The sequence below is a fragment of the Ranitomeya imitator genome, chromosome 6 (assembly GCF_032444005.1).
Source record: "Ranitomeya imitator isolate aRanImi1 chromosome 6, aRanImi1.pri, whole genome shotgun sequence".
In the NCBI taxonomy this organism is placed as follows: Eukaryota; Metazoa; Chordata; class Amphibia; order Anura; family Dendrobatidae; genus Ranitomeya; species Ranitomeya imitator.
Genome location: NC_091287.1, coordinates 30155342 through 30177258, shown reverse-complemented (window position 1 = coordinate 30177258; position 21917 = coordinate 30155342). Strand labels below are relative to the sequence as shown.

General features: G+C 47.2%; 1 protein-coding gene across 2 annotated transcripts in view; it reads left to right on the top strand.

Annotated features, from left to right (window-relative positions):
- The first annotated feature begins 16294 nt into the window (after window positions 1-16294).
- The window catches only part of LOC138641756 (probable acyl-CoA dehydrogenase 6), a 72392-nt gene continuing 66769 nt past the window's right edge, over window positions 16295-21917 (top strand). Inside the window, exons 1-2 of one of the 2 annotated variants that reach the window (XM_069729389.1) lie at window positions 16295-16371; window positions 16682-16874. In XM_069729389.1, the coding sequence (XP_069585490.1) occupies window positions 16716-16874 (159 nt within the window). In that variant the 5' untranslated portion in view covers window positions 16295-16371; window positions 16682-16715. Of the gene's footprint in view, window positions 16481-16681; window positions 16875-21917 lie in introns of both variants that reach the window. The other variant, XM_069729388.1, reaches the window with a different exon arrangement.

Below are 21917 nucleotides of genomic sequence, written 5' to 3'. Positions count from 1 at the left end.
AAGCGGAACTGTGTGTTTGAGGTGTGCGTGTACACCGTGTGTGTACAAGGTGTATGGTGGGGAGCATTCATACCTCCCAACCATCCCGGATCCAGCAGGACAGTCCCGATTTTGAGAGTCTGCTCCGCTGTCCCAGCCGGGAGCTTACGTTTTCCACAGGAGTACACTGCGGAGCACTTTAAAACTCGCATGTGATGTTCCACCAGAAGTGATGTGTTGGAAGCTGACTGGAAATTAGGTAATTTCGGGAGGAGATTGTGACGGAACCATGGTGGCACTTCAGGGAATGCTTCAGATCGATCACCGTGTCCTCCTCCGACATTCTTCGACTTCACCTTTGGAGAGGGAAATGGAAGGGGAACTCCTGAATTGGGTTAGTCTGACCAGTCAGGAAGCTGAGGTACCGGCGGATCCGGTCGATATTCCTGGAGGAGTGAAGGACAGTACAGGGAACGGAATGGTGATATTCTGCGAAGAATCTTGTGCTGTTTCTGTGACTAAAGTGGACGAGCTGAGTAAAATTGTCATGTTGAAGATGACCCTGGACTCTGACTGTCATTAATTGGTATTGAAAGAAAAGGAACCTCGGCGGTGTGGAATGGACCCTGACTTACAAGTGAGTGGACTGCAATGTGTTAATGTGACAGAGGGTCAGGGTGTGCCAGTACTGCCACCCTCAGCCACGACTACCCCCTGGCCACCGTTTCACTTGGCGTAGTCGGCAGGATCCGGGTATCTCACATTCAGAAGGCGGAAGTACTTTACTATGGAAAAGTTGGCAGAAAATGGCGCAGAGACTGAGGACAACTCTAGCTCCGCCCTTACACCAAACACATTCTCTGCCCTCTTCAGGTTCTTATTCAATGCTTCCCCAAGAAGACAACATGCCTCCAAGGTACGGGTGTTATGTTTTATGTGAATAAAAATCCAGATTAAACATCACTACACAACTGTAAGCGCAGGTTTACATCTCCAAACTTGTTTGCCGATCGGTGGTCATTTAATTGCATGGTTATACAAAACAGACCATGCTTAGGATCCGCACAGATCCATAGTCATACATGTTGACATAGGCTGCCATTGTTCTCGGCAGAACAGGCTCTGTTTACACTGGATGACGTGCTGCCGTGAATGATGATTTCTCAGCTTTTTCTAGACAAGTCTGGTGGTCGGCACGCAAGATTATCATGAGACGAGTGTTCCTAGAAATGCACTGTCCCGATAATCGGCCAGCATACAGTAGATTGAGCTTAAAGGTAACTTGTCAGGTGCAGAAATGCAATTTACCTTCATATATAGCGTTTGTCTGTATGACTTACAGAAACAGCGGCTACAGGGAGAATAGTAAGTTTTATCCTACTTGTAGCCACTCAGTTCTTGTCACAGGGTGCAGGAAGCTATAACAGTCTCCAATCACTATACCGTGAGCGCTGTAATCACTTCCCACGACTTTGATTGACAACCTGCTCTGCAATGAGTGGCTGTCAATCAATATGCCGGGAAGTGATTACAGCCACTTTATAGTGATTGGAGACTATTATCATCTCCTGCACCGCCCTGATGATTAGAGGCTGACCCCCTCCCCCGTAGCTGCAGCTTCAGTAAGAAAGGCAGGCATTATTTTAGGGATATTTTCAGATTAAACCTGTATTACGCCATCCAGTATATGAAGACGATACAAAGAAAAAACGAGTTCTTTTTGCAATCATGGGATAATTTTACTCAGAGCGCCCATTTATAATTCTTCACAGTAAACAGGAGGTAACAGGAGGGTCGGACTGGCCCACCGGGAGATCGGAGAATCCTCCGGTGGGCCCTCCCCCTCACCAGACTCCTGCTCTGTCCTGTATTTTAGTGTATTATGATTGCATGCACCCAGCATACCCGATGCTGGCCACCTGCACTGCTCAGCAACAAGTGATGTGAGAGCTTTCTCATCACCTGCTGCGCAGTGCTCATGAGATCAATAGAAGCGGCAGCAGCAGGTGATAGAAAGCTCTCACCTCACATCGCTTGTTACTGAGCACTGCAGACGGCCAGCACCGGGTATAGAATAAGGCTACTTCCACACTAGCGTCGGACTTGGCCCGTCGCAGTGCATCGGGCCGAGGTTCCGACGCTAGCAGTGAAACGGAGGCACAACAAAGGCAGCGGATGCATTTTTCCTGCGCATCCGCTGCCCCATTGTAAGGTGTGGGGAGGTGGGGGCGGAGTTCCGGCCGCGCATGCGCGGTCGGAAAAAGCGGTCCGTCGGCAGCAAAAAACGTTACATGTAACGTTTTTTGCTCCCGGCGGTCCGCCACAACACGGTGCAACCGTCGCACGACGGTTGCAACGTGTGTCAATGCGTCGCTAATGTTAATCTATGGGGCAAAAACGCATCCTGCAAACAACTTTGCAGGATGCGTTTTTTCCCCTAAACGACGCATTGCGACGTATTGAAAAAAACGCCAGTGTGAAAGTAGCCTTACATGCACAGCACAGAGCCACAGGCTATGAGACACTGCACACGGCGTCTAGAACGGAGTTGATGTTTTCATTTGAGGACATGATGTCAACGGAAGGGGAGGGGCCTCCATCAGACCAGTGACCTGATAGCAGGAAGCAGAACTGTGCTGAGGCTGCTGGAGCCCTGTGAGTAGAGAGGACCGAGGGGGCTGCACTATGGAACTGTGCGAGGAGAGGAATGAGGGTCTGCACAATGGACCCTTGCACAGATAGGAATGAAGACCCAGGATTCAGTGTGACTGGTCAGAGGATGTATTTATTTGATGTAAGGGGCTGTGTGGAGAAGGAGGGATGATGAGGGGCTGTGTGGAGTAGGGATGATGAGGGGCTGTGTGGAGACGGAGGGATGATGAGGGGGCTGTGTGGAGTAGGGATGATGAGGGGCTGTGTGGAGGAGGGATGATGAGGGGGCTGTGTGGAGAAGTAGAGATGATGAGGGGGCTGTGTGGAGAAGGAGAGATGATGAGGGGCTGTGTGGAGAAGGAGAGATGTGTTATGAATAGGTAATTCAGAACCACAATGGACCTTGAAGTTCAGAGCACACAAGTGACCTGACAAAAACCACAAAACATAGGACGAGCTCTGAGACGTGGAAACTCTGCTGACCGCAATCCCTAAACCTATCAAACCACACTAGAGGTAGCCGTGGATTGCGCCTAACGCTCCTTATGCAACTCGGCACAGCCTGAGAAACTAGCTAGTCCTGAAGATAGAAAAATAAGCCTACCTTGCCTCAGAGAAATTCCCCAAAGGAAAAGGCAGCCCCCCACATATAATGACTGTGAGTTAAGATGAAAATACAAACACAGAGATGAAATAGATTTAGCAAAGTGAGGCCTGACTTACTGAATAGACCGAGGATAGGAAAGATAGCTTTGCGGTCAACACAAAAACCTACAAACAACCACGCAGAGGGGCAAAAAGACCCTCCGCACCGACTAACGGTACGGAGGTGCTCCCTCTGCGTCTCAGAGCTTCCAGCAAACAAGCAGAACCAAAAAAGCAAGCTGGACAGAAAATATAGCAACAAAGGACACAAGCAGAACTTAGCTTATGCTGAGCAGACAGGCCACAGGAACGATCCAGGAGGAAGCAAGACCAATACTAGAACATTGACTGGAGGCCAGGATCAAAGCACTAGGTGGAGTTAAATAGAGCAGCACCTAACGACTTAACCTCAACACCTGAGGAAGGAAACTCAGAAGCCGCAGTACCACTCGTGACCACAGGAGGGAGCTTGATCACAGAATTCACAACAGTACCCCCCCCTTGAGGAGGGGTCACCGAACCCTCACCAGAGCCCCCAGGCCGACCAGGATGAGCCATATGAAAGGCACGAACAAGATCGGCAGCATGGACATCAGAGGCAAAGACCCAGGAATTATCTTCCTGACCATAACCCTTCCACTTAACCAGATACTGGAGTTTCCATCTCGAAACACGAGAATCCAAAATCTTCTCCACTATATACTCCAACTCCCCCTCCACCAAAACCGGGGCAGGAGGATCAACAGATGGAACCACAGGCGCCACATATCTCCGCAACAATGACCTATGGAATACGTTATGGATGGAAAAAGAATCTGGAAGGGTCAAACGAAAAGACACAGGATTAAGAACCTCAGAAATCCTATACGGGCCAATGAAACGAGGCTTAAACTTAGGAGAGGAAACCTTCATAGGAATATAACGAGATGACAACCAAACCAAATCCCCAACACGAAGTCGGGGACCCACACAGCGTCTGCGATTAGCGAAACGTTGAGCCTTCTCCTGGGACAAGGTCAAATTGTCCACTACATGAGTCCAAATCCGCTGCAACTTGTCCACCACAGTATCCACACCAGGACAGTCCGAAGACTCAACCTGCCCTGAAGAGAAACGAGGATGGAACCCAGAATTGCAGAAAAACGGTGAAACCAAGGTAGCCGAGCTGGCCCGATTATTAAGAGCGAACTCAGCCAACGGCAAAAAGGACACCCAATCATCCTGATCAGCAGAAACAAAACATCTCAGATATGTTTCCAAGGTCTGATTGGTTCGTTCAGTCTGGCCATTTGTCTGAGGATGGAAAGCCGAGGAAAAAGACAAATCAATGCCCATCCTAGCACAAAAGGCTCGCCAAAACCTCGAAACAAACTGGGAACCTCTGTCAGAAACGATGTTCTCTGGAATGCCATGTAAACGAACCACATGCTGGAAGAACAATGGCACCAAATCAGAGGAGGAAGGTAATTTAGACAAGGGTACCAAATGGATCATCTTAGAGAAACGATCACAAACTACCCAAATGACCGACATTTTTTGAGAGACGGGGAGATCCGAAATAAAATCCATAGAGATATGTGTCCAAGGCCTCTTTGGGATCAGCAAGGGCAAAAGCAACCCACTGGCACGAGAACAGCAGGGCTTAGCCCGAGCACAAATCCCACAGGACTGCACAAAAGAACGCACATCCCGCGACAGAGACGGCCACCAAAAGGATCTAGCCACCAAATCTCTGGTACCAAAGATTCCAGGATGACCAGCCAACACCGAACAATGAACCTCAGAGATAACTTTATTCGTCCACCTATCAGGGACAAACAGTTTCTTTGCTGGGCAACGATCAGGTTTATTAGCCTGAAATTTTTGCAGCACCCGCCGCAAATCAGGGGAGATGGCAGACACAATTACTCCCTCTTTGAGAATACCCGCCGGCTCAGGCAAACCCGGAGAGTCGGGCACAAAACTCCTAGACAGGGCATCCGCCTTCACATTTTTAGAGCCCGGAAGGTACGAAACCACAAAGTCAAAACGGGAGAAAAACAGCGACCAATGAGCCTGTCTAGGATTCAACCGTTTGGCAGACTCGAGATAAGTCAAGTTCTTGTGATCAGTCAAGACCACCACGCGATGCTTAGCTCCTTCAAGCCAATGACGCCACTCCTCGAATGCCCACTTCATGGCCAGCAACTCTCGATTGCCAACATCATAATTTCGCTCAGCAGGCGAAAACTTCCTGGAAAAGAAGGCGCATGGCTTCATCACCGAGCAATCAGCACCTCTTTGCGACAAAACAGCCCCCGCTCCAATTTCAGAAGCATCAACCTCAACCTGGAACGGAAGCGAAACATCTGGTTGACACAACACAGGGGCAGAAGAAAAACGACGCTTTAACTCTTGAAAAGCTTCCACAGCAGCAGAAGACCAATTGACCACATCAGCACCCTTCTTGGTCAAATCGGTCAATGGTTTAGCAATACTAGAAAAATTACAGATGAAGCGACGATAAAAATTAGCAAAGCCAAGGAACTTTTGCAGACTCTTCAGAGATGTCGGCTGAGTCCAATCATAAATGGCCTGGACCTTAACAGGGTCCATCTCGATGGTAGAAGGGGAAAAAATGAACCCCAAAAATGAAACCTTCTGAACACCAAAGAGACACTTTGATCCCTTCACAAACAAAGAATTAGCACGCAGGACTTGGAACACCATTCTGACCTGCTTCACATGAGACTCCCAATCATCCGAGACGACCAAAATGTCATCCAAGTATACAATCAGGAATTTATCCAGGTACTCTCGGAAGATGTCATGCATAAAGGACTGAAATACTGATGGAGCATTGGCAAGTCCGAATGGCATAACTAGGTACTCAAAATGGCCCTGGGGCTTATTAAATGCAGTTTTCCATTCATCGCCCCGTTTAATACGCACAAGATTATATGCACCATGAAGATCTATCTTGGTGAACCAACTAGCCCCCTTAATCCGAGCAAACAAATCAGATAGCAGCGGCAAGGGGTACTGAAATTTGACCATGATTTTATTTAGAAGGCGGTAATCAATACAAGGTCTCAGCGAACCATCCTTCTTGGCCACAAAAAAGAACCCTGCTCCCAATGGCGACGACGACGGCCGAATATGACCCTTCTCCAAGGATTCTTTTACGTAACTCCGCATAGCGGCGTGCTCAGGTACAGATAAATTAAACAGTCGACCCTTAGGAAACTTACTACCAGGAATCAACTCGATAGCACAATCACAATCCCTATGCGGAGGTAGGGCATTGGACTTGGGCTCATCGAATACATCCCGGTAATCAGACAAGAACTCTGGGACCTCAGAAGGGGTGGATGATGAGATAGACAGAAATGGAACATCACCATGTACCCCCTGACAACCCCAGCTGGACACAGACATTGATTTCCAATCTAATACTGGGTTATGGACTTGTAGCCATGGCAACCCCAACACGACCACATCATGCAGATTTTGCAACACCAGAAAGCGAATAACCTCCTGATGTGCAGGAGCCATGCACATGGTCAGCTGGGTCCAATACTGAGGCTTATTCTTGGCCAAAGGCGTAGCATCAATTCCTCTCAATGGAATAAGACACTGCAAGGGCTCCAAGACAAACCCACAGCGCTTAGCAAACTCCAAGTCCATCAAATTCAGGGCAGCGCCTGAATCCACAAATTCCATGACAGAATAGGAAGACAAAGAGCAGATCAAAGTAACGGACAAAAGAAATTTCGACTGTACCGTACCAATGGTAGCAGACTTAGCGAACCGCTTAGTGCGCTTAGGACAATCGGAGATGGCATGAGTGGAATCACCACAGTAGAAACACAGCCCATTCTGACGTCTGTGTTCTTGCCTTTCAGCTCTGGTCAAAGTCCTATCGCACTGCATAGGCTCAGGTTTATGCTCAGATAATACCGCCAAATGGTGCACAGATTTACGCTCACGCAAGCGTCGACCGATCTGAATGGCCAAAGACATAGACTCATTCAGACCAGCAGGCATAGGAAATCCCACCATGACATCCTTAAGGGCTTCAGAGAGACCCTTTCTGAAGATTGCTGCCAAAGCACATTCATTCCATTGAGTGAGCACAGACCACTTTCTAAACTTCTGACAATAAATCTCTATCTCATCCTGACCCTGACACAGAGCCAGCAAATTTTTCTCTGCCTGATCCACTGAATTAGGTTCATCGTACAGTAATCCGAGCGCCAGAAAAAACGCATCAATATTATATAATGCAGGATCTCCTGGCGCAAGGGAAAATGCCCAGTCTTGAGGGTCGCCACGTAATAAAGAAATAATAATCTTAACTTGTTGAACTGGGTCACCAGAGGAGCGAGGTTTCAACGCCAGAAACAGTTTGCAATTATTTTTGAAACTCAGAAATTTAGCTCTATCTCCAGAAAACAAATCAGGAATAGGAATTCTTGGTTCTAACATAGAATTCTGAGCCACAAAGTCTTGAATATTTTGTACTCTTGCAGTGAGAAGATCCACACATGAAGACAGACCTTTAATGTCCATCACCACACCTGTGTCCTGAACCACCCAAATGTCTAGGGGAAAAAAAAGGCAAAACACAGTGCAAAGAAAAAAAAGTGGTCTCAGAACTTCTTTTTTCCCTCTATTGAGAAGCATAGTACTTTTGGCTTCCAGTACTGTTATGAATAGGTAATTCAGAACCACAATGGACCTTGAAGTTCAGAGCACACAAGTGACCTGACAAAAACCACAAAACATAGGACGAGCTCTGAGATGTGGAAACTCTGCTGACCGCAATCCCTAAACCTATCAAACCACACTAGAGGTAGCCGTGGATTGCGCTTAACGCTCCCTATGCAACTCGGCACAGCCTGAGAAACTAGCTAGTCCTGAAGATAGAAAAATAAGCCTACCTTGCCTCAGAGAAATTCCCCAAAGGAAAAGGCAGCCCCCCACATATAATGACTGTGAGTTAAGATGAAAATACAAACACAGAGATGAAATAGATTTAGCAAAGTGAGGTCCGACTTACTGAATAGACCGAGGATAGGAAAGAAAGCTTTGCGGTCAACACAAAAACCTACAAACAACCACGCAGAGGGGCAACAAGACCCTCTGCACCGACTAACGGTACGGAGGTGCTCCCTCTGCGTCTCAGAGCTTCCAGCAAGCAAGCAGAACCAAAAAAGCAAGCTGGACAGAAAATATAGCAACAAAGGACACAAGCAGAACTTAGCTTATGCTGAGCAGACAGGCCACAGGAACGATCCAGGAGGAAGCAAGACCAATACTAGAACATTGACTGGAGGCCAGGATCAAAGCACTAGGTGGAGTTAAATAGAGCAGCACCTAACGACTTAACCTCAACACCTGAGGAAAGAAACTCAGAAGCCGCAGTACCACTCGTGACCACAGGAGGGAGCTTGATCACAGAATTCACAACAGAGATGATGAGGGGGCTGTGTGGAGAAGGAGAGATGATGAGGGGCTGTGTGATGAAGGAGGGATGATGAAGGGGCTGTGTGGAGAAGGAGAGATGATGAGGGGGCTGTGTGGAGAAGGAGATATGATGAGGGGGCTGTGTGGAGGAGAGATGATGAGGGGGCTGTGTGATGAAGGAGAGATGATGAGGGGCTGTGTGATGAAGGAGGGATGATGAGGGGGCTGTGTGGAGGAGAGATGATGAGGGGCTGTGTGATGAGGGGGCTGTGTAGAGAAGGAGAGATGATGAGGGGCTGTGTGATGAAAGAGGGATGATGAGGGGGCTTTGTGGAGAAGGAGAGATGATGAGGGGGCTGTGTGGAGAAGGAGAGGGAGAGATGATGGGGCTATGTGGAGAAGGAGAGATGATGAGGGGGCTGTGTGGAGAAGGAGAGATGATGAGGGGGCTGTGTGGAGAAGGAGGGATGATGAGGGGCTGTGTGATGAAGGAGGGATGATGAGGGAGCTGTGTGGAGAAGGAGAGATGATGAGGGGGCTGTGTGGAGAAGGAGGGATGATGAGGGGCTGAGTGATGAAGGAGGGATGATGAGGGAGCTGTGTGGAGAAGGAGAGATGATGAGGGAGCTGTGTGGAGGAGAGATGATGAGGAGGCTGTGTGGACAAGGAGAGATGATGAGGGGCTGTGTGGAGAAGGAGAGATGATGAGGGGCTGTGTGGAGGAGAGATGATGAGGAGGCTGTGTGGAGAAGGAGAGATGATGAGGGGCTGTGTGATGAAGGAGGGATGATGAGGGGGCTGTGTGGAGAAGGAGAGGTGATGAAGGGGCTGTGTGGAGAAGGAGAGATGATGAGGGTGCTGTGTGAAGAAGGAGAGATGATGAGGGGGCTGTGTGGAGAAGGAGGGATGATGAGGGGGCTGTGTGGAGAAGGAGGGATGATGAGGGGGCTATGTGGAGGAGAGATGATGAGGAGGCTGTGTGGAGAAGGAGGGATGATGAGGGGCTGTGGAGAAGGAGGAATGATGAGGGGCTGTGTGTAGAAGGAAAGATTATGAGGGGGCTGTATGGAGAAGGTGGGATGATGAGGTTTGTGGAAAAGGGGGGTGATGAGGCTGTGTGGAAAAAGGGGATGACGAGTTTTGTGGAAAAGGGGGGGGTGAAGAGGGGGCTGTGTGGAAAAGGGGGGATGATGAGCTTTGTGGAAAAAGAGGGTGATCAGGGGCTGTGTGGAGAAGAAGGGGGAGTGAGAAATGACTCATTGGTGAGTTCACTGGGAACACAGCCTCAGTGACTTGCCGTAACCTCGATGAGGTTAGCCGACACCAGGGACCGGAGGTAAACTTTATACCTCCGATCACAGCTGCTGGCTCCCATTATTTGACAGCATGTGAACATCAGCTGTCTGACTGGCGGTAACGATTTTACCACCGATCAGAAGCAGTGTTTGCCGCTCTGTCTTGCATCTGACAGAGTGGTAAACAATGGATGAATGGGCCCCCATTCAAATGAATGGGGTCCAGGTACTGTTCTGGTACCCGAATCTGGACTCTTTTAACTGTTCGGCCGGACCCGAACATCTAGGGGTCCGCTCATCTCTAATCCTGTGTCTAGTGTGTGACTGGTGTTTGTATGGCTTGTGAGTGTGTCATGTGGCTAGCGTGTGACTGGTGTGTGTGTCACGTGTATGTATCCTGTGGATGGCGTGCGACTTGTGTGTATGTGTCATGTGTATTGTGTGTATGTAGCACATGTCTAAATAATAAAATCTTTCTGTGCTTATAGAATATCATTGTTCTCGGCAGCACTTGTCTTGTTTACACAAAATTATCTGCTGCCGATAGGGGTGTTTAACTAGATGGAAACTAAGGGAAGACTCTTTAGCTAGTACCCCTTAAGCATGGTGGGCCCTTAGAATGATTTTCTCTGGTGGGCCAAAACTACTCCAGTCCGACGCTGGTTTACAGGCACACAGCTATGACACATTTTAGAGCTGAAGTTGATCACGGGTTTTATTCAAGCTTCTTTTCATCACACAGAATCATTTCTCTTCATGCAATGCTACATCAACATATATGAAAGTCTCTTTGCAGATAACTTCTTTTCACACACAGAGTTTTAACCTAAGCAGAACTGCACCTTGCTCATGTAGTGAGTTGGGGGGAGGGGATGAGTCTGGTACTGTAGCTCTCTCACTTCTATCTCATTTTATTTATTTTATTTTTAACAATGTTTGGATTTTTTTTCACCACTTAAATAAAAAAGAAGCTAGACATGTTTGGTGTCTATGAACTTGTAATGACCTGGATAATCATAATGGCAGGTCAGTTTTAGCATTTAGTGAACATGGTAAAAAAAAAAACAACAACTGTGGAATTGCACTTTTTTTTTTGCAATTTCACTGCACTTGGATTTTTTTCCCCGTTTTCCAGTACATGATATGTTAAAATCAATGGTGTTATTCAAAAGTACAACTTGTCCCACAAAAAAACAAACTCTCATATGGCCATTTTGGCAGAAAAATAAAAAAGGTATGGCTCTGGGAAGAAGGGGAGCAAAAAAAATGAAAACGCAAAAACGAAAATTCCTCTGGTCATGAAGTGGTTAAATAGCTAATATTTATTTAGCAGTTGTGCGGGTGGTGCAAAACCTGCTGAGCTGCAGAACTGTAACTATTTGCCAGTAATGTCCCTGAGTCTTCTGTTGGCATGACTCAAAGGCGATCTAAAAAATCCCCCAAAATTTCTATCTATATATATAATTGTCTAAGGGTTTTTCCGTCTGTCTCTCTGTCTTTCTGTCTGTCTGTCTGTCCTGGAAATCCCGCTTCTCTGATTGGTCGAGGCCGCCAGGCCTCGACCAATCAGTGACGGGCACAGTATCGACGTAGAAATCCCGCGTCTCTGATTGGTCGAGGCCGCCAGGCCTCGACCAATCAGTGACGGGCACAGCGACGATGATGTCATAAAGGACGTAGACATCCCGCGTCTGATTGGTCGAGGCCGCCAGGCCTCGACCAATCAGCGACGGGCACAGTATCGACGTAGATGTCATAATGGTTGCCATGGCGACGATGATGTCATAAAGGTTGCCTCGAGCAATCAGCGACGGGCACAGTCTGCCGCGAATTCTGGAATCATCATTGTCCATATACTACGGGGACATGCATATTCTAGAATACCCGATGCATTAGAATCAGGCCACAATCTAGTTGGTTAAATAAAAAGCATATTTATATTTAGCAGTTGTGCGACTGGTGCAATCTGTGCAGAGATAAGCAAATGTCACAGTTTACAAGTGGTAAAAATTTTCATTAGTCTGCTGTTCCAGTGTGTCAGGAAGGCGATATAAAAAAAAATTCTATTGGTTTAATAAATAGCGTATCTTTATCTAGCAGTTGTGCGACTGGCACAATCCAGGCAGAGATAAACAAACATCACAGTTTAGCAGTGGCAATAATTTTCATTAGTCCCCTGTTGCAGTGTGTCAGCAATCTAAGGCTGTGTGCACACGCTGCGGATTTTGCTGCGGATCCGCAGCGGATTTGGCCGCTGCGGATCCGCAGCAGTTTTCCCAAAGTTTACAGTACAATGTAAACCTATGGGGATAAAAAACCGCTGTGCACATGCGGCGGAAAAAGCCGCGCGGAAACGCTGCAGATTATTTTCCGCAGCATGTCAATTGTTTGTGCGGATTCCGCAGCGGGTTTCAACCAGCACCAATAGGAAAGTGCTGGTGAAAACCCGCAGAAGAATCCGCAGAAGAAACCGCAAGAAAATGCGCAGTGAAAACCGCAGTGGTTTTGCACTGCGGATTTTCCAAATCCGCTGCGGAAAAATCCGCAGGAAAGTCCGCAGCGTGGGCACATACCCTAAAAAGGAGAAAGTTACGTTGGGAAAGGTCAATTCATGTCAGAAGAGGTGGAGGATAATCATGACGCGAAGTTACCATCATTGATTTACATTGTACTGTAAATCACTTGCGGATCTGCAGCGTTTCTGTCCGGAAAAAAAGCGCGGATCCGCAGTAAGGGTATGTGCACACGATGCAGATTTAGTGCAGAATTAGTGCAGTTCTGCAGCGTTTTTTTCTGCAGCAGAAACGCTGCAGAACTGCACTGTGATTTACAGTACAATGTAAATCAATGTGAAAAAAAAAGCTGTTCACATGGTGCAGAAAAATCTGCGCAGAAAAGCTGCGGATTTCAAAGAAGTGCATGTCACTTCTTTTGTGCAGTTCTGCAGCGTTTCTGCAGCCCTCCATTAATAGAAATCTACAGTGGTAAAATCTGCACAAAAACTGCACAAAATCCGCATCAATTCCGCACAAAAAACGCACTAAAACCGCATAAAAAACGCATCAAAAACGTACCTGCGGATTCTGCCAGGAGATGCAGATTTAGTGCAGAAAATTCTGCCCCACATTTCCTACGTGTGCACATAGCCTAAATCCGCAACGTGTGCACATAGCCTTAGCCATACGGATGACAGCAACATAATGTAAATGCAGGATACAATTTTTTGGGGAACTCCTCTCCTTTGGATCCTGGGAACCATACAGGACCGCCCCTTGCACATGCCGTACCCGGCGTATAAGACGACCCCCGACTTTTGAGATGATTTGCAGGGGTTAAAAAGTCGTCTTATACGCCGGAAAATACAGTACATTACAGATTACAAAATAAAATAGGATTAACGTTGAAATAGAACTTACAGGTTATGTCATGGTATCATCTTGGCTGGCATGTGGCTTAGGAGGATAAATACATCCAGATGCATGGAACAGCTTTGCCAAGCTGTGTTAGATCGCTTCCCGGCCAAGACTGATGGCTGGTCTAAGAGTATAGTGACTTATACTTCTGAGCTTGTGACATCACTAAAGGGCTGGTTAATGATATGCACTGATCGGACAGTTCTTTACATTATTCCAAGGTCTCAGACAAAGGCATTCCTGAGTGAGAGGGGAGGGACAACGGGTGGCTTTGCAGGATTGGTCACCTGCAGTTTAAAGCCACACCCTGCCCACCATTAGTATCAGGTTGCCCAGTCTCTATCATAGGCTTTGTTTCGGGTAGGAGTGAAGCTGATGGGGGGGGGGAGAGCAAGGGGTCGCAGCTGAATTGTGAGTGTGTGTAGTTCGCCATGTCCTTCTGAAACTTCACTCACAATATAACATTTTTTGGCATTATCGTGACAGCAGCACAGGGCCATATAAATTCTCCACTGAAGCTGGCAGGCTCGTCTTACATTACGGCTGTATGGTGGGAGGAGGGAGAAAGAGTGGCTTAGAATTCCAGCCTTGTGCTGGCAGGCAGAGGAAATTGCAGCTCAGAGCGCTGTATGTGTAATTGAAGTAATCAGGACTTCTTCCTATTTCCTGACATGTACACTGTGGTATCAGTGGCTCAAAGGCATTTAACCCCTTCAAAACATCAGTTAGTTATTCAAATCTGTGAAAATGGGCTGTTTGCCCACTTTGATGCCAGTTCTGGTGCCCAGAACCCATTTGGGCCAGGCTGGAGGGACCTAGGTTTGATGCAGGGCATCACTTTCTGTGCATTTGAAGTGTCAGATCAGTAGCCCAAAGGCATTTAACCCCTTAAAAACATCAGTTACTTATTCAAATCTGTGAAAAAGGGCCGTTTGCCCACTTTGATGCTAGTTCTGATGCCCAGAACCCATTTGGGCCAGGCTGAAGAGACCTGTTTTTGATGTGGGGCTCCCTGTTTTATATGTTTGCACTGTGGTATCAGTGGCCCAAAGGCATTTAACCCCCTTAAAAACATAAGTTACTTATTCAAATCAGTGAAAATGGGCTGTTTGCCCATTTTGATGCCAGTTCTGGTGCCCAGAAACCATTTGGGCCAAGCTGGAGGGACCTGGGTTTGATGCAGGTCATCACTGTTTGTGTATATTAAGTGTCAGATCTGTGGCCCAAAGGCATTTAACCCCTTAAAAACATCAGTTACTTATTCAAATCTGCAAAAATGGGCTGTTTGCCAACTTTGATGCCAGTTCTGGTGCCCAGAAACCATTTGGGCCAAGCTGGAGGGACCTAGGTTTGATGCAGGGCATCACTTTCTGTGTATTTGAAGTGTCAGATCAGTGGCCCAAAGGCATTTAACCCCTTAAAAACATCAGTTACTTATTCAAATGGCCAAAATTGACTGTCTGCCCTCTTTGATGCCAGTTCTGATGCCCAGAACCCATTTGGGCCAGGCTGGAAATAACTGGTTTGGATGTGGGGCGCCCTGTTCTATATGTCTGCAGTGTGAGATCAGTGGCCCAAAGGCATTTAACCCCTTAAAAACATCAGTTACTTATTCAAATATGCGAAAATGGGCTGTTTGCCCAGTTTGATGCCAATTTTGGTGCCCAGAACGCATTTGGGCCAGGCTGGAAGAACCTTGTTTTGATGCAGGGCATCACTTTCTGTGTTTTTTAAGTGTCGTATCAGTGGCCCAAAGGCATTTAACCCCTTCAAAACATCAGTTACTTATTCAAATCTGCGAAAATGGGCTGTTTGCCCACTTTGATGCGAGTGCTGATGCCCAGCACTCATTTGGGCCAGGCTGGAAGAACCTTGGTTTGATGCAGGGCATCACTTCCTATGTATTTTAAGTGTCGCATCAGTGGCCCAAAGGCATTTAACCCCTTAAAATCATCAGTTACTTATTCAAATCTGTGAAAATGGGCTGTTTGCCCACTTTGATGCCAGTTCTGATGCCCAGAACCCATTTGGGTCAGGCTGAAGAGAACTGTTTTTTGTGGGGCTCCCTGTTCTATATGTATGCACTGTGGTGTCAGTGGCTCAAAGGCATTTAACCCATTAAAAACATCAGTTACTTATTCAAATCTGTGAAAATGGGCTGTTTGCCCACTTTGATGCCAGTTCTGGTGCCCAGAACACATTTGGGCCAGGTTGGAGGGACCTGGGTTTGATGCAGGGCATCACTTTCTGTGTATTTTAAGTGTCGTTTCAGTGGCCCAAATACATTTAACCCCTTAAAAACATCAGTTACTTATTCAAATCTGTGAAAATGGGCTGTTTGCCCACTTTGATGCCAGTTCTGGTGCCCAGAACCCATTTGGGCCAGGCTGTAGGGACCTAGGTTTGATGCAGGGCATCACTTTCTGTGCATTTGAAGTGTCAGATCAGTGGCCCAAAGGCATTTAACCCCTTAAAAACATCAGTTACTTATTCAAATCTGTGAAAATGGGCTGTTTGCCCACTTCGATGCCAGTTCTGATGCCCAGAACCCATTTGGGCCAGGCTGGAAATAACTGGTTTGGATGTGGGGCGCCCTGTTCTATATGTCTGCAGTGTGAGATCAGTGGCCCAAAGGCATTTAACCCTTTCTTCAGCGCTCTTTGGTGCCCACTTTGATGCCCATTTTTGTGCCAGTTTTATTGTTTTTGTAGCCGTTTTTAAGTGTATTCACATCAGGGCTCCTCGCTGCATTGTCGTTTATTATTGTGATGATTATTTTTTGTTGTTAAACCTATAAAAAACAAAAAAGTAAAAAATGCCGAATAAGAAACTGAACGAATAAGAAACCAACTTCAGCGTGGTGCCAAACCAAGCATGCACACACAGCACAGCCAGAAAGTAACTGCATCTGCTGCTGCCACCAGGAAGAGACTCCTCGGGTGAGACCACATGGCACTCTGCACGGAGGGGGGCTCTGCAGCCGGCATTGTGCTGCTCTCTCCCTGACACCTCACACTCAGCAGTGGATCTCCTGGGGGGCCCCTTCAGGTGACTGGGCCCGGGGCAATGGCCCCCTCTGCCCCCCCAGTAGCTACGCTACTGTCTTGGGCCCATGTGCTGCCGCATAGTTTGCACTAATGATATGTCCGCCTGTTAGGGGCCCACTCACATGTTTCGCCCCCCCTGAGCTGAACCCCTAGCTACGCCTCTGATATACACTGCTGCTGACATTGTGCCCTTTGTTTGCAGGTCATAGTCCCAGGCGCGGATCACGGCTGCAGTTATGGCTCTCAGACTGTGCTCCTGGCAGCTTTTGAGGTGCAAATCGGGATTTCCATGCAGACTCTTCTCAGTAACAGCCCCCGCTAGCCAGGCAGGCAACCAGGCTGTGAGCGTCCTGTATACCCCGGAGCACAATGCAATAAGGGAGTCACTGAGAAAGGTACCTATCTCCGCCGTGGACAACGCTTTATATACAATTACATTTTGTCAAATACCCGATATTTTCTAGAAATAAGGAGAAAGATTTGCAGGATTTATACATCGGTAAGCCATGACTTCTGGACCTGGGTCCTGTGAACTTCCGTGGTCGGAACTTGAATGCCGGCATCCTGGGCAGCTCTGGTGTTTACAAGGTCCCCGCGACATCATGTAGTAGCATTGCACCGCTATGTAATGACATTGGTTATTGGAAACACCAGCGGTGCCCATGATGCCGACACTCAAAGTGCCAATCCATTCATCTAGCACTCGCACCGCTATGTAATGACATTGAATGGTTATTGGAAAAACCAGCGGTGCCCAGGATGCCGACACTCAAAGTGCCAATCCATCTGGCTAGCACTCGCACCTCTGTGTAATGACATCGACTGGTTTTTGGAAACACCAGAGGTGCCCAGGATGCCGGCACTTTATTGCCAATCCACCCGGCTAGCACTCGCACCTCTATGTAATGACATCGACTGGTTTTTGGAAACACCAGCGGTGCCCAGGATGCCGGCACTTTATTGCCAATCCGTCCGGCTAGCACTCGCACCTCTATGTAATGACATCGACTGGTTTTTGGAAACACCAGCGGTGCCCAGGATGCCGGCACTTTATTGCCAATCCGTCCGGCTAGCACTCGCACCTCTATGTAATGACATCAATTGGATGTTGGAAACACCAGAGGTGCCCAGGATGCCGGCACTTTAATGCCAATCCATCCGGCTAGCACTCACACCTCTATGTAATGACATCAATTGGATGTTGGAAACACCAGCGGTGCCCAGGATGCCGGCACTTTAATGCCAATCCATCCGGCTAGCACACACACCTCTAATGACATTGACTGGATGTTGGAAACACCAGAGGTGCCCAGGATGCCAGCACTCAAGTGCCAATCCATCCGGCTAGCACTCATACCTCTATGCAATGACATCAATTGGATGTTGGAAACACCAGAGGTGTTCAGGATGCCGTCACTCAAGTGCCAATCCAGCCGGCTAGAAATAAGTACCAAGATGAACCCCTGTCCAATTTCCTGCAAACTACCTTGGCCGGCACTTGAATACTGACATCCTGGGCGGCGTTGGCGTTAATAAGGTTCCTAGGACGTCATAATCTAGCATCACATCGTTATGTCAATACATCAAGGGACTTAGGAAACAGCGGGATCCAGAAATTCGAGAGCCAGCCAAGGAAGTTTGCCGGATCGGATCTAGCTGCCACATAGTTCTAGCATGGATACCTAAACGGTCCTGCGAATGTCCTTGGTCGGCACTTGAATGTCAACTTCCCGGACACCTTTTGGTGTTTCCAATGTCTCTTCAATGTCATGACATCCCAGTGCCATGCTAGAGCATGACATCTCAGGGGCCTTGTAAATGCCAGTGTCGCCCAGGAGGCCGGCAGTCAAGTGAGGTCTTTCACGAGACCCTGCCTGACCAGAGTCCTGTGAACTACCTTGGCTGGCATTCGAAGGCCGACATCCTGTAACCTTTGGTGCCTCCAAAGTCCCCTTGATTTCATGATATCATAGTGTGATGCTAGATCATGACATCGTAGGAACCTTGAAAACGCCAAAGCTACCTAGGATGCTGGCATTCAAGCGCCAGCCAAAGTAGTTCACTATCAGACCGTCAATTTTGACATATTACATGTCCCATTAAGGGCAATCGGGTCTAATCTAGCACTACATCCATCATTGGGATCAAATGAGTGAAATCTCTGGTAAAAATCTGTTCCAATTTTGCATTAATTTTGCTAACACTGTGAGTGAACGGGTTTATTGAAAACCCATACATTAACATTGTGCCAAATTCCCCCCAAGACACCAAGGGCTTGATTTATTATTGCTTTTGAGCCTTTTTTTGTTTTGTTTTTTTTTTGGTGTTTTTTGCCTGGTTTTTATTTGCACCAAATTGTTCTTAGAATTTTTGCCCTTTTTAAACATCAATTTTACATTTTTTCCATTTTTTTTGTTGTTTTGTTTTTTTTATATTTGTCATTGTGCGCAGAGTTTTGGGTTTTCAGATCTTTTTTTCTGGTTCATCAATTACGACTTTTTTAAAAAGTTCCAACATTTTTGCGCAAATGTGCTCCAGTCCCCACCGCCACTCCCAGAGACATTTCATGTATGCCAGATATTTTGCACAGATTTTTCAACATTTTAGCACAGCATAAACTTTAATGGCTAAACTTTAGTGTATTTTTGATATTGCAGAACTTTTATGAACCGCGTGCATCATCTTGGATAACGTGGAGCACAAAACATTGACGAATACCATAAGACTAGATAAAAAGCAAAGAGATGTGGAAAAAACACAAATGATAGAAAATCTCTTAAAAGGGGATGTGATGGCAAGGGAAGCGGCTTTGAAGTTTATCAGTAGTTTGAGGACACGACACACACGGGCATATCCTGACTTTCTCTACAGAGGAAACGGTCTCTATGGCCAGTGTAAATATTTTCCTTACATAACAATACACATACTGGGTCAGATCTATCAAGATTGTTTAGGAAACTGTCTTTGTTTCCCTATCACAGCCCAGCTTTCATTTTAATAGTGCTGATTGTGTTAATTAATAGTACTAAGTAGTGATAATTTTTTTTATCTTTACAAAGGGGGTGTGACTCACATGATCCTCGGGGGCGTGTCTTTAGGCAGCTCTGCCCATTAACCATTTGAGCCACACCCACTTTACAAAGACAATAAAAATTAGCCCGTATCTCTGGAAGCGTATGATGGATTTTAAAGAAACAAAAAGCAGCCTACTCGGGGGAACAGGGTGAATAAAATAAGAGCAGAAACTGGACACTTTTGTCTGGTGACAGGTCCTCTTTAAAGGACTCAACAACTCCCCTTTCACAGGCTCTCAACATCTACACCTGGTAAAGATACTCAGGCTCAAATTGCGTCTGGTCCCATATGACTCATTTTGCCAGGAGGTGACGGCAAGTTTTGCTTTCACGTAACTCTTTAACTCTGTTGGATTGATTCGATGATACAGAGGAGGAGCATTTTATGTGAATGGATGTAAGAATTAATCAAACACGCGGTCCCACCATTCCCATCTCCTCTTCACACCTAAGCGGCGCGGCCCGATCATCACATTAATAATCCTAATTACAATCATCGGCTGAGAGCTCAGTAGATAACATTCCGCGGTTTGTAGGACAGCAGGTTTTATTATCTGCAGATCCCGGTAAGGTTAGCCATTACTGATGTCCTCACCCATAGTGGCAGCTTAATGGTATGTAACAAAATGCAGGAGAAGAGCGAGAAATACTCAGCGAGCGCCGATCTATCTGCTCCACATAAAGGGACGTGAGTCAGGAGGCAGCGAGAAGCGGGAGGAAGCTCCTGTCCTATGGAAATGGGCACAGAAAATAAAAAAATGGAGAGATGGAAGTCAGGGAGGATGACTGCAGAGAACTTGTCTTGTCTGATCATTAAAAATATATCTAGGCAAAAAGAGACAATTTATTCCAAGCCGCTGTCCCCCATCACTGCCATCAACCACTGTCCCCCCACCGCTGTCTCCCATTGGTATCCCACTGTCCTCCACCGCTGTCTCCCATTGCTATCACCTACCACTGTCACCATCAGTCACCCACCACTTTCACCCTCAACTGCCACTCTCCTGTCCCTCACACCTGTCACCATCTGTCTCCCATCGCTGCCACCCACCATTGTCCCCCACACCTGTCACCATCAGTCTCCCACTGCTGTCCTCCACCTCTGTGCCCTATCGCTGCCACCCACCGCTGTCACCCTCAACTGCCATCCACCGCTGTCTCTCACACCTGTCCTCCACCCTTGTCACCACCAGTCCCCCACTAATAGTCCCCTCAAAATTCCCTACAGTCCCTGTAGACTCTACAGTGATAACTACAACTATGTCACTGGCAGTCATGTCGTTGGCTGTTTGCTCTGTGACACATGGACCCGGCCATACTGCTCTCTGCTGATGTCTGCTCACTATTAGGCATATGACCACCCTCCTCTGTTCCTCACAGGCCTCTCTGCCACCATCACCCGACCACCTTTTCACCACCTTTTAGTCTATGTTCCTCTTTTTTTTCCCAGTCCAGCATCACAAGCCGTAAGTCCAGACTCTCCACCAGTGGTACCAGACCTTCTCCTTACACGAGTCATCCACAACTAGGTTCTTCATGGGCTGAGCCAGCCCCCTGCACCACCCCGGGACCTGTCACCCAGAAGACTATTGTTTCTTCTATCCAGTCACAGCATCAATCATGCAATGGTGCTGCAGGTCGCGAAGGCCGATCTCCACCAGATCTACAACATATACTATCTATACAGCGCTCTATGTTGGGTTGTACCTTAAAAATGAATTCTAAACCAATCAAATTGGTTTAGAATTTCCCCAAATTCACAAATTCTTGCAAATTCTTAGGGCATCGACTTGTGCGATTTCAGCATAAATGAGGCCAGTTGGTTTCAATTTTTGTGGAGTTACCTCCCCCAGCTGCAGCGGCCCCCCACCGGTCCTCTTCTCACTGACATCCTCGGCTTCTCTTCACTCGGTCTTGACAAACAATATAACGTCACAATGTGCAATGAGGCAGCTCAAATAAATATTGCTATATGGTGTCTTTACATTCAGCCATAAAGTCAGATTCGCAATTTATTATAGATCCTGATAAATAGTTTCTTAGTATTCGTGTCAATGTCCCTGGTGGCCTAGGGCAGCACTTCTCAAGGTGTAAGGTTGTGACGCACAGTATATTGGTTGGTGGGTCGCTGGCAATGCTGCAACAAGACGAGAAAAAAAAATGTCAAGTACTAGGCTGCAGTACGGCAGACAAAAACACCCGGACCACCAGGACAGTGGAAAGATGTTCTGTGCTGTAGACTGGGCAACTGGTTTTGCTCAGCCCTGAGTAATAAATTAAGAAGAGATTTAGGAAATTAATGTGCTTGATTAGAGGAGAACCACTCCAATCTGTGGCGGTCTACAGTACAGGGCACCTGAGAAG